The sequence below is a fragment of the Dendrobates tinctorius genome, unplaced genomic scaffold, assembly GCF_039654945.1.
Source record: "Dendrobates tinctorius isolate UK_male_01 unplaced genomic scaffold, ASM3965494v1 ptg000014l, whole genome shotgun sequence".
NCBI lineage: Eukaryota > Metazoa > Chordata > Amphibia > Anura > Dendrobatidae > Dendrobates > Dendrobates tinctorius.
Window position 1 is genome coordinate 4,802,584 of NW_027361682.1, and position 13,025 is coordinate 4,815,608.

At 45.5% G+C, this 13,025-nt stretch overlaps 1 protein-coding gene across 1 annotated transcript in view; it reads left to right on the forward strand.

Moving 5' to 3' along the window:
• Nucleotides 1-358: 358 nt before the first annotated feature.
• LOC141070536 (uncharacterized) overlaps nucleotides 359-13,025 on the forward strand; it is a 148,495-nt gene continuing 135,828 nt past the window's right edge. The window contains 4 exon segments of the mRNA XM_073559548.1: nucleotides 359-716; nucleotides 846-1,025; nucleotides 1,108-1,231; nucleotides 1,315-1,412. Coding sequence (XP_073415649.1) covers nucleotides 534-716; nucleotides 846-1,025; nucleotides 1,108-1,231; nucleotides 1,315-1,412 — 585 coding nt within the window. The 5' untranslated portion in view covers nucleotides 359-533.

A 13,025-nucleotide genomic window follows, 5' to 3' on the forward strand; every position in this document is an offset into this window, starting at 1 on the left:
CTGTACACCTCGTACACACACGGCTCCGCTCCGTACACCTTGTACACACTGGGCTCCGCTCCGTACACCTCGTACACACACGACTCTGCTCCGTACACCTCGTACACACACGGCTCCGCTCCGTACACACACGGCTCTGCTATATCCACACTGTAAACCCCTCCTGACCCCACACAGAAACTTCCCCCTCATCCAGCACCATGACAACCAGCACAGCAGAGTCCTGCATAAAATTGAGGCCCCTGATCATGTGACCCCTGATTCCTCCCCTCCTGTGACCTCATCCCAGGTCCTGTGCGCACAGAACAGCCATATATGTGGTGTGCGGCTCTGCAGGTGGAGGTAGGTGCTGGAGATTCCCCATTACTGGGCACAGGGGGCATTAACCCCCTCAGTGCTGAGCCTGGGATAAATCTCTGTGTGTGCCTATAATGGGACTGTGTGTTATACCGGGGGCAGGACGGGGCCATGACTGGATGTAGTGATCGTGTGAAGCCGGTAACAGCTCCGGAGATTTCTTACATGGGATCTTTATGATGTTACATCGTCATCTTCTCCCCATTCAGGTCCCTACAATATCGGATCCTCTCAGTGGAGATCTTCTATATAAGAGAATTCTCCTGAGTGACCCTACAAGGATGGAGAGGGACAGGGACAAGATGGCGGAGAGGATATTACACCTCACCCTAGAGATCCTCTTCCGGCTTACTGGAGAGGTGAGAGATTCTGATGACGTCACATTACATCATTCTTATCTATGGGAATAACAGATGGACAGAACTGGAGAGGTTAGGACTCTGGAAATGTCTGTAGTGAGGTTTATTAATGTGTCTCTCCATAACCAGGATTACACAGTAGTGAAGAAGACCTCTAGGGGGCGCTGTCAGGCCCCTGTGTCTGAGGGATGGGGAAGACCCCTGAGCCCAATCACGGGGCCTCCACCTCACCCCCTGATACATGAGGACATCAATGACCAGAAGATCCTAGAACTCACCTACAAGATGATTGAGCTGCTGACTGGAGAGGTGACACTGCTGGGAATGCTGGGACATTATACAGTAACGCTATGGAGGGATCGGGGGATGACGGTATCATTGTATGTGTCAGGTTCCTATAAGGTGTCAGGATGTCACCGTCTATTTCTCCATGGAGGAGTGGGAGTATATAGAAGGACACAAAGATCTGTACAAGGACGTCATGATGGAGGTTCCCCAGCCCCTCACATCACCAGGTAATAGACAGGACTAAATACACACGGCCTATTATTATCTGTATGTAAGGAATGAATTCAGTCCCTGTATGTGTTTCCTCCAGATCTAACCAGTGAGAGGACAACACCAGAGAGATGTCCCCGTCCTCTTCTTCCACAGGACTGTAAACAAGAAGATCCCGATGTTCCTCAGGATCATCAGGTAGATGGAGAGAAGGTGTCATGAGATCTCCCCTATGCTGTGTAGAAGCTGTGAAGGTCTTGTGTTCAGTCTGGTTTTATCCACCAGTATAATACACTGAACGGACAATGTATTAGACACACCGGCACTTTCCTGATTTGAGCTTCATAGTGTGGAGTGAGACCTGTTCCCCTGGAGTATAGTATAAAATGAAGTGATGAGTTATCACCCAGAATCCAAATTAAAATTGGAAGAGTGAGTGATCTGAGCAAGTTTAAACTTGGTTATCGATGCTACGTTAGCCAGGACCAGTATTTCAAAATCTACCAACTTTGTGGAGATTCTCCTTACAATGGTATCAAAGCTATACTGAGAATGTGGTGATCAAGGAAAAACATCCAACATCAACACTTCAGGCCGGTGAAGGTGGGGTAATAATGTGGGAATATTTTCTTGCCACATCCTGGTATCTCATATCTGTAGATGGAGGTCTGTACACAAGAGATTGCATAAGTATTGCGGCCGACCAAATTCATCTCTTCATGGCAGCTGTTTATCTTATGGTAAATGTACCTACAAGGGACGAATAGTCAGGCGGCAGAGTGAGGGGGACACTTTGAAAAGGGGGCAGCATGAGGCATGGATAGTGTGGAGACCATAGTCCATAAGTGAGGAAGGTGTGGTAGGTGTTTTCCATAAGGCAGGACAGTGTGGTGGTCGCTAATTTCTACAGAACAATGATATATAAACAAGGTGGAAAACCATTTCAGCCATTGGACATTTTGCTTGTGCATCTGATGGTTTCAAGCTTTTTAAAAATTAAATACTCTTATTTAGTTGTCGATTATCGGCCTGTATAAATGCACCTGACCTGTGCCCTTTTAAAACTTCTTTTGAGAAATCGATGAGGTATCAGGACCAAGACTAGCAACGATCTGCTCAGGATTAAAAGGCTTAAAAAACATTAGATATTCCCCAAATAGAACCACTCCCACTATGTATTTTATTCATGAAATGTATGTGTGTATATGCATGTAACGTAGCGTGAGTATATTAATACACTCACTTACTGCTGATCTCTCTGGAGTCCAGTACCGTTCTTCGCTGCTTCTTAGTGACACCACTGTTGTGCACACTGTCTGGATCACACTGTGCACTGCATGACTCAGAAGTGACTTTTTCAATGGAAACCTATGAAGCGTTAAAACAAAGCTCCAGAGGCTTTCATTGTAAAAGATACTTCAGGCTCACACATAGAGTATAGAGTGAGCCGGCTATTCGCAATTGCGGTGACGTCACTGAGAAGCAGAAAAAAATGTTCTTTGACACTGGAGAAGGCAGAAGTGTATGAGTGTATTAATACTAATTGTGTATTAATACACTCACACTACATTACGTGCACATACACAAATTTCATGAATAAAAAACTTACTAGCAGTGCTTCACAGCCTGATGTTAGATGATAACTACTGTTCTGTCCTCACTGAATGAGACAGACGTCATTGCAGCTTATACAGTCAGCTAAACCGCTATACCGTGGTCCAATAAGGAGACTGTAGGTTGAATCTGTGCTTTATTGAACGTGATGTTATATTGGCGCAGTGAAACTACAAACAAAAACATATATGCATACAATCAATACTGGGTTCATCAGGGATTCATATATACATATACATCATCTGCACTAATAGCTAACCAGGGGAGAACTAACTAAGCAGGCTAATATGAGACAGGAATTAGATGTGGGAAGCATAAATACATACCAGCGATGCTATCACAAGGGGAGAAGAGAAATGAGATGCTTCCTGAATGCAGGCAGAAGGAAAATGGTGGACTGAAGGGAAAATGGGGGCTGAACTAACCATAATCCTTTGCAAAAGACTACCAGGGTGCATTGCAACCTTACCCGAATGCACTGTAAATGGAGAGAAATAGAAAGTGAAAGTAAAACACACAATAACACTGCGGTTATGACTCTGGTCACTAGATGGAGCCAGAAAACAGTATAAACATTAACAAGCAGATAATCAGGGATTATGAATTAAATGTCAGAGACAGAACACTCCCCGTCTGGCATCAAACGGATGTCACTATTCTTTTTCTCCGAAGACAACAATAGGACCAGCTCAGTTACTGGTCTGGAGAATGTCTTAAGTTCATTCCCTTTGGCCATCCTGTTGCGGTCACTAGACTAAGTGGTTTCGGTGGACTTGGCAGACTTTCACAACGACGAGGTCACCAATCCTCTGATTAGGCCTGGTAGATTGCCACTTCGTCCGTGGCTGCAGGGTAGACAAATATTGTCCCAGAATGTGTTTGCAAGACTTTGTACCTGTCTCCATTGGCACTTGTGGAGGTCCTTAATGTCGAATCCTCCTGGAGGGGCACTGGATAATCCTGTTTTCTGGGTGAGGATTGTAGCTGGAGTCAATGTATGAAGTGTAGGCACCTGAAGGCGGATTTCAGCATCTGAGTCCTCTCTCACTAGTTCAAAGGTGTCCGGAAAACGTTCCTCAGTGTACAATAGTTTTAGTCCTGAGAGCAATGTTATGCTTCCTAGTCGACTTGCGTCAACTGCTCTAGTTGCATGATCTGCAGGATTTTGGTCGGTGGGAATGTAATGCCACTTTTTGGATGAACTGATCTCCTAATTCATAGCACTCTGTTGTTGACATAAAAGTAGAATTGCCTAGTTTCATTGTAGATGTATTCCAGGACTACTTTGCTGTCTGAGTAGAACTTGGCCTGTGTCAGGTCGATGTCCATCTCGAATGCGATGAACTCTGCCAACTCGACGGCTAAGACTGCAGCACAAAGCTCTAACCTGGGTATAGTGTCCTCTGGCTGGGGAGCAAGTTTGGCCTTCCCCATAACGAATCCAATGTGGCTCTGACATTTGGAGTCTACAGTTTTGAGATAGGCAACAGCAGCAATTGCTTTGACAGAAGCATCTGCAAATACATACAATCTTTGGCTTTGTATTTCTGTAGACGGCACAGGGGTGTATGGTCTTGGAACATTCAGGTTGGCGAGGGCTGCTAAAGAGTTCTTCCATACTTCCCACTGGATTCTCTTATCAGGTGGCAGAGGTGCATCCCAGTCAGATGTTTCCTTAGTTAAGTCTCTTAGTATGGCTTTGCCTTGAATAGTAACAGGAGCTGCAAAACCCAAGGGATTGTACAGGCTGTTGATGGTAGACAGGACACCTCTGCGTGTGAAAGGCTTTCCTTCCTGGCTGACCTGAAACGTGAAAGTGTCTGACTGTAGATTCCAGAGAAGCCCGAGGCTGCGTTGCATTGGTGTGGGGTCTGACCCCAGGTCCAAGTCTCTGAGACTATTACACAAGTCTTCTGAAGGGAATGCTTCCATGAGTTCTTGGCTGTTTGAGGCTATTTTGTGAAGCCTGAGGTTAGAGCAAGCAAGCATCTCTTGGGCTCTCCTGAGAAAACTGATGGCAGTCTCATTTGAAGGCATGGCTTTCAGACAGTCATCAACATAAAAGTCTTTTTGTAAGAATTGTCTGACATCTGATCCGTTTTCTGTTTCTCCTTCTTGAGCTGCCCTTTTGAGTCCATAAATGGCGACTGCAGGTGAATGACTATTGCCAAAGATGTGCACTCTCATGCGATACTCTGTGACCTCTTTAGTAGGATCTTTGCCTCTGTACCAAAAGAATCTTAGGAAGTTCCTGTCTCTCTCTCTCACAAGGAAACAATGGAACATTTGCTGGATGTCAGTGATGAAGGCAATGGAATCCTTATGGAAGCACGTAAGTACTCCCAGCAGTTTGTTATTGAGGTCTGGTCCTGTTAGTAGAACATCATTCAGGGAGACATCATCAAACTTAGCACTGGAGTCAAACACCACTCTAATCTGGCCCGGTTTCTTAGGGTGGTATACTCCAAACATGGGTAGGAACCAGCATTCTTCAGAGTCTTTGAGAGTGGGTGCTAGTTCTGCATGGCAGTTCTCAAACATCTTTAACATGAAGGAGAAAAAGTGATCTTTCATCTCTGGTTTCTTTTGCAGATTATATTTGAGAGAGGAGAAACGTTTTAATGCTTGATTTCTGTTGTTCGGTAGATGTGCTCTGTGGGTTCTGAAGGGAAGAGGTGCAACCCAGGTGTTGGTCTCATCTTTTACAAGTCCCTTGTCCATTACCTCTAAGAACAACTTGTCCTCTACCGACATTGCTACTTGGTTGTCTTGCTTAGTTCTCTGGAAGACTGTGCTCCCCAACTGATCCTCATAGCCTCCTGACACGATACTGCTGTCATGAGTAAAGTCTATTAAATGATTGGGTAGTTGGATGCTATATGGTAGTTCCTTGACATGGAACTCGTTGTTGCAAGGTTGAAACAGAGATGGGCATCCTTTCTCCAATGTATTTGTTAACATGCTTGTCACAGAAGATGGGGCATGCATGTGTCCCAAGCATACATTTCCTATTATGACCCATCCTAGGTGTAGCCTTTCGGCATAGGGAGCATTGTGGAGTCCATTGATATGACATCTCACTTTATGGACCTGTAGGATATCTCTTCCCAACAGTAGTATTATCTGTGCCTGATGGTCGCGTTTCAGTATAAGGTGTGCTATGCATTTTAAGTGAGCGTGATGGATTGTCACATTTGGCGTAGGTATTTCATATCTATTGTGTGGGATCTGGTTACACTTGATGATTGTAGGTAGTGGTAGGCAGAATTGTCCGTCTAAGGACTCAATTTGGTAGTCAGTGGCTTTCCTGCCAGCTGTTGTCATAGTACCTGCACATGTCTTTAATGAGTAAGGGGTGATTGGCCCTTTGATGTTGAATAGGTCAAAGAATGTTGATCTAGCCAAGGATCGATTACTTTGATCATCCAAGATAGCATACAGTCTAACAGTTTTGTCTCTATGACCCTTTGGGTACACTCGGACGAGGCATATTTTTGAACCGGATCTACTGTCTATTGTCCCTTTACAGACTTCAGTACATTGTGAAGTGATCTCTGGCGTAGCTGCATCAGTGCTCCTTTCCTCCCCGCCATGCTCACTGTCAGCTCGCATGTTTTGCGCACCCCATGGAGCTGGGCCAGGGTGTAGGGCAGTGTTATGATCTGTGGTGCCACATTCTGTGCATTTTACAATGACCTTACAATCCTTGGCGAGGTAAGTTGTGGATGAGCAGCACTTGTAGCAGATACCGTTCTCTTTCAGGAAGCTTCTGCAATCTGGCATAGATTTTCCCCTGAAGGCTCTGCATTTCAGGAGAGGATGAGGCTTCTGATGGAACAGGCACTGCTTGTCAGGGTCCTGTACCTTTGTCTCTGATTGAGAGCGGCCAGCAGACCAGTAACTGGAGCTTGGAGAAGAAACGCAAGTCTTGTGCACTGCCACAGATGCTCTGCGTGGACTTGTAGCTGGTGACTCTGTGGCATATGACATTCCAAAGTCAAAGCTGGGATCATTTCTGATTTTTGCTTGTTCGTGTATAAAATCTACAAAAACGGAGAAGGGAGGGAATGGAACACTGTGTTTGTATTTGTACGTGGAACCACGTGTGAGCCACCTCTCCTGAAGATTGTAGGGCAACTTTTGGACTATAGGGTTAACACCTTTGGCTGTGTCAAGGAATGCAAGTCCTTGTAGGTCACCTTCACATTTGGCAACTAGGACTTCCTTTAGCAGGTCACCTAGTTCTCTAAGTTTCTGGAGATCCTTGTTAGATATTTTAGGAAAGTCACTGATTCTTTTGAACAAGGTTCTCTCTATTACCTCTGCTGACCCGTAACACTCATCTAGCCTCTTCCAGATCTCTTTAAGGCCGATTTGAGGGTGGTTTATATTAATGTCTCTGATCCTTACTGCATCTCTGACTGACTCTTCTCCCAGGTATTTGACTAAGAGGTCTATCTCTTCCCTGTGTTGTAGCCCCAAGTCTCTAGTGACATTTTGGAAGGAAGCTTTCCAGGCTTTGTAACCTTCAGCGTGGTCAGTGAATTTCATGAGTCCCTTGGAAACCAGATCATGTCATGTGAAGAACTTAGCAAATTCTGTTGTGAACCGGTTGTCAGCAGAGTATACTGGTAATGGGTCACCCTGATAGTGATGTGAGGTGCGTTCATACCTGTTAGTATCCTCAGGGTGGCGCCAGCCGGTGTCATATTTCTTCGGTCTGACGTGCGGTGTGTCAGCAAGGTGATTCACGTTGGTTACCTGGTGAGGGGCAAGGTAGTCATTAGGAGATTTGTTTTGCTCCACATTTTCCTGGAGCTGAGCCTCATGATGACTCTCGCTTGCTTCACTGGATGTGTCGTGTTCTTGGTTATAGTTTGGATCAGGAAGTTCATTAACATACTGAGATGTGCGTTGTGGCGAAACTTGCAGTGGCAACTTCAGACTTGACGTACTGCTTCGGCTATGCAGCTCAGGGTTGTGTGCGGCTTCTAGTGATTCTGCTTCGGCTAGTGCTGAGGCAGCTTCTCTTTTTACTGCTAGGCTCTCTAAGGCGGCATCCACGCGTGCCTTCTCCAACTGTGTCTTTCTCTCTTGCTCTTCTCTTTCTAAGCATAACCTTCGCTCTTGGCCATCTAGGTGTGCTTTCTCTAATTTAAGTTGCATCTCTTCTTCAGCATAACTTGCTCGCATTTTGGCGGCGTAAGCATTTGCGCATGCAATTTCGACCACGCTGCTGATGGATATAGTCTTTGAGGAGACAGAAGTAACAGATTTTGTGCCGTGTGATTTGTGGGACATGGTGTCTTGGAGGAATGCTTGACTGTGCAGAGATTGCTGTAGCTGTATTACGTCTCTGTGTAGCTGGTGACTTAAATCTCGATAGATGGATTTCTGCAGTTTCACTAGTTCCTGCAGGATGGAAGACTGTCTTTTCTCTGAATTCCCACTAGCTGGATGGCCGCTGTTTTACTGGCCCCTGCAGGATGGAAAACTCTTCTCTCTGAATTCCCACTAGCTGGATAGCCGCTGTTTCACTGTTCTGTCCTCACTGAATGAGGCAGACGACATTGCAGCTTATACAGGCAGCTAAACCGCTATACCGGGGTCCAATAAGTAGACTGTAGGTTGAATCTGTGCTTTATTGAACGTGATGATATATTGGCGCGGTGAAACTACAAACAAAAACATATATGCATACAATCAATACTGGGTTCATCAGGGATTCATATATACATAATACATCATCTGCATTAATAGCTATCCAGGGGAGAACTAACTAAGCAGGCTAATATGAGACCGGAATTAGATGTGGGAAGCTTAAATACATACCAGCGATGCTATCACAAGGGGAGAAAATGAGATGCTTTCTGAAAGCAGGCAGAAGGAAAATGGTGGACTGGAGGGAAAATGGGGGCTGAACTAACCATAATCCTTTGCAAAAGGCTAATAGGGTGCATTGCACCCTTACCAGAATGCATTGTAAACGGAGGGAAATAGAAAGTGAAAGTAAAACACACAATAACACTGCGGTTATGACTCTGGTCACTAGATGGAGCCAGAAAACACTCTAAACATTAACAAGCAGATAATCAGGGATTATGAATTTAATGTCGGAGACAGAGCAACTACAGCTCCCATCATTGCCTTATTGTTATTAAGGACACACCGTATATACTTGTGTATAAGCCGAGTTTTTCAGCCCCTTTCTTGGGCTGAAAAAGACCCTCTCGACCTATACACAAGTCATACGCCAGAAAGCCAGCGGGGGAGGGGGAGCGGGTGAGCAGGAGACATTATACCCTCCTAGCATCTGCATATCCGGCTCTGCTAAATCTCAGTCCCAGCATCTCCCTTCCTGTCTTCTTCCTGTGCAGTCACATGGTACCGCTCATTAAAGTCACGAATATGGACACGTCTCCAATCCCATAGGGGTGGAGAGCATATTCATGACTTTAATGAGCGGTACCATGTGACCGCACAGGAAGAAGACAGGAAGAGAGATGCTGGGACTGTGATGTAGCAGAGCCTGATATGCAGACTCCAGGAGTGTGAGTAGCACTGGGGGAGGTTGAGCCATGCCATATTCACCTGTCCCCGTTCCATCGCTGCTCTCAGTGTCCCTGGTCCTCTGGCTGTGACGTTCAGGTCAGAGGGCGCGATGACGTGATTAGTGCGCTCCCTCTGCCTGAACAGTCACTGCAATGGGTCGGCGATGCTGAGGAGCAGCGGTCAGCGACAAGAGGTGAGTATGTCATTTGGAGAAATCCCTCCAAAAAGTATCCAAATTGGAGCATGTCCACAGCATATGAAGTATGTTATCCCGGGATGTTTTACATCTAGCACATAGGGGGTCAGGTGGAAACCCTATATCGTGGAGAAATTGGGTGTCCTATATGACTGGTGCAATACCTGTGAGTAGAAAAATCTATGGGATTCACTCATGGACAACTGTGGAATGCTTTCCAGTGTTTCAGACCACAGCCCCTCTTCAATAGAGCCTATCATGCCCTCCCATTTTTCTTTTGACCGTATGGGGTGTTTTGCTAATACCAGGTCCAGCAGATTTCTATAAAGTAATGAGATTATTCCTTCAGAGTTATGTGAGCTGGCTATTCTCTGTATTACATCCTCTTTGATCACTCCGTTGTTTAGGACAGGACCCTCTGCCTGACATGCATGTCCTAACTGAAGATACTTATAAAATTCCGTGTTGGGTAGTCCATATTCATTCTGTATTTGTGAGAACTCCTTGAGTGTATTTCCCTTTAAAACATGTGTAAATCTTTCTACTCATTTTATACTCAATTTTTAAACCCATCCAAAATTATATTGATTAGGGAGCCATGGCGTTTCCCACAATGATGTAAATTGTGAAATTCCTTTTATACCTTATACAGCGTAGTTGGGGTTCTACAAGAGCATAACTTAAATTTTTGTGCCTCGAATGCTTCATAGAGTCTGAGTGATTTTAAAATGTAACTGGAGTAGTAAGCGTTGAAGTCATCCCACCCATTAATGTGCTGGAGCTGAGCTGCCATATAATCCACGGATTTGGGACTGCAAGGCAACCCATTGTATTATCTCATTGCAGAGTTTCCAGTTTGATCCTTGGAGATTGTCTACCCCAGATTAAGTGTCATGATCCAGGTTGGATTATGACAGATAAATGCACTAGTAACCTTTTTTTTCTTAAGCTGTGTGCTTAAAGATAGTTTTGCCCCCGGTGGCCATTAGGGTCATTGCACTGTGGTGGTTTCAGTTCTAGTTTTGCCCCCAGTAGCCGTTAGGGTCATTGCACTCTGGTTACTTTAGTTTAGTGCACGTGATTATGAAGCAGGTGTGATTGCTGGCTCTTACCTATAAAAGAGTGTCAGGTGGTTGCAATCATTGTTGGTGATATTCGTCATTTCAACCATCCTTGGTGGAGGAGCTAGAGAGAGTTCCTGGCAGCTCAGTCAGAGTCCTGGTGTGGAAGGAGCTAGAGAGAGTTCCTTGCAGCTCTTACAAAGCTTGGTGAAGTAGCAGCGATTCTGGAGGAAAGCTGCATTCTGGTGGTGGACTCTGTTGCTGGGAGCAAGAGCAACAGAGCAAAGCTAAGTGGTGTTATCCCTGTTTCTAACTTCCCTTATGTGTGTTTCAGTGCAGTGGTGGGATTAGTTTCTGAACCGTCCATTTCACTAGAGAGGGCTAGGTGCAGGGCGAACTAGGGTTCTTAGGTTCAAGCTCGGCGACAGGTGGACTGTTAGGAGTGTAGAGACTGGCTCAGGGGAGTGCAGGAGGTCTCCACATCCCCGTTCCCTATCGCAGGGCCCTCCATTGTATCGCTTTCCCTGGTGTTTCCCCTTATTATTTAAATTCACCCTGCTGGAGGCGGTGTGTCCAGTCTCACGTGACCATCACATTAAGTCTCTGAACATCCCAGTAATTTTAAAGAAATACCTCTTGGGCAGCCAAATTGGAGCATTATGTAATACATATAGCAATTGTGGCATCCAGATCATCTTAACCAAGTTGCTGCGACCCACAACTGACAGTGGTAGTTTAGACCATGTGTCCAGTTTGCATTTGAATCTCGCCAATATTGGGTTAAGGTTAAATTTCTCATAGTCGGCTATTTTAGATGTTACATTAATGCCTAGATATTTAAATTCAGTGGCCACTTGTAAGCCCGAATCAGTATAGTGTGGTGCATTAATATTCTAGTTATCCAGTGGAAGCAATACTGATTTAGTCCACTTAATCACCAAACCCGAATATTTCCCAAATTTCTCAACTGTCTCCATAGCTACAGGTAATGTTTTGGAGGCTTCGGCCAAAAATAATAAAGTATCGTTAGCATAAAGTGCAATTTTGTCCTCTATATTCCATCTGTGAAAACCCACTACTCCAATTTAGTAATCTTTAATTTATTTATACAAGATCATTATAGGGTCAGAGTGTAAGCAGAAGGACCAGACTGGGGGTACTGTTATGAATGAGTCACCGGAGGAGGAAAAAACAAAAACACAAGCTAAGTCCAGAAAACCGGAGAGGTTGGTAGCTAGCGGATTGCAGACCCCTGATCCTATTCACCACAACTAACAGTAGCCGTGGGGGGTTCCTATGGTGCCCTAGACCCCTCGTCACAGCCGGAGAGCTACATAAGCCTAAAGAAAGAAAGGGGAAATCTAAACTGCCCCAGAGCAGACCCCAAAGCAATAGACAGCCCCCAACATGTATTGTCGTTGAAAAACAGATGAAAACACAAACGCAGACAGAAAGACAGGCTGAGCAAATGATGGGGCCCAACTAGCTAGATAGGAAAGGACAGAAAAGATGCTGGCTGCAATCACGCAAAAAACCCTGCCAAAAATAATGTCCAACACGTCTGATAGAAAAGGCCCTGAAGTCACTAGACTTCAAAATCTCTATATCAGCACTCAGGTATATTCTGAAGACAGAGCAAAGAGATCAACTGATCAGAGACAAAAATGGAGTTCAGCCCGTCCCAACCAGGGCAGGCTGAACACAAACACTAAGTAAACAGACAAAATCTCATGGAAAAATAGCAGAGCAAAAACTTAGCTTTTAGTAGACAGGAACTAAACTGGATGCCAGAGCTCAGAGCAGAAAGGATCACCAGCAACCCAGCAGGGCGTCGGCTGCCTTTTATCCACTCAGAAATTCCAGATGTCCAATCACACTCCACCTGTTCAGATGACAGGTTCTTCCCATCCAGATCAATTTCACTACCTCCTTTCACCAGCAGAGGGATTTCATCAGACATCAGAGGTGAAGGAGAAAATGAACTCATAACAGGGTACCTTTCTTGCGCCGGGTCCAGAACTGTCGAGGCTGTCTCCTCTGTTGTCCGGGGGAAGCTTAAGAAACCGGACCGACCTTTGCACTCAATAGCGGGGGGCGTGGCTAGCTCAGGGAGAGCGGTGCAGACTTGGTGGGAAAAAGCATGCAGGAGGGAGAATTGAATGTTCCGTCTCTGCAGGGCCGTAGCAGCGCAGGTCCACACCTGAGATTCCCCGCTGCCAACCGCAGAGATTGTAGACAGAGACTTGAAGTGTGACCGTTGGCTCTCGCAAACCAGGGTGCCGAACACTCTGGGCCTGCTTGTGCCGCGCTCATACCGCTTCAGAGAGACCGGGTACGTGACCGTGAACTGTGCCCTGACTCGCCTGTCCATATCTTCTGAGCCACAGT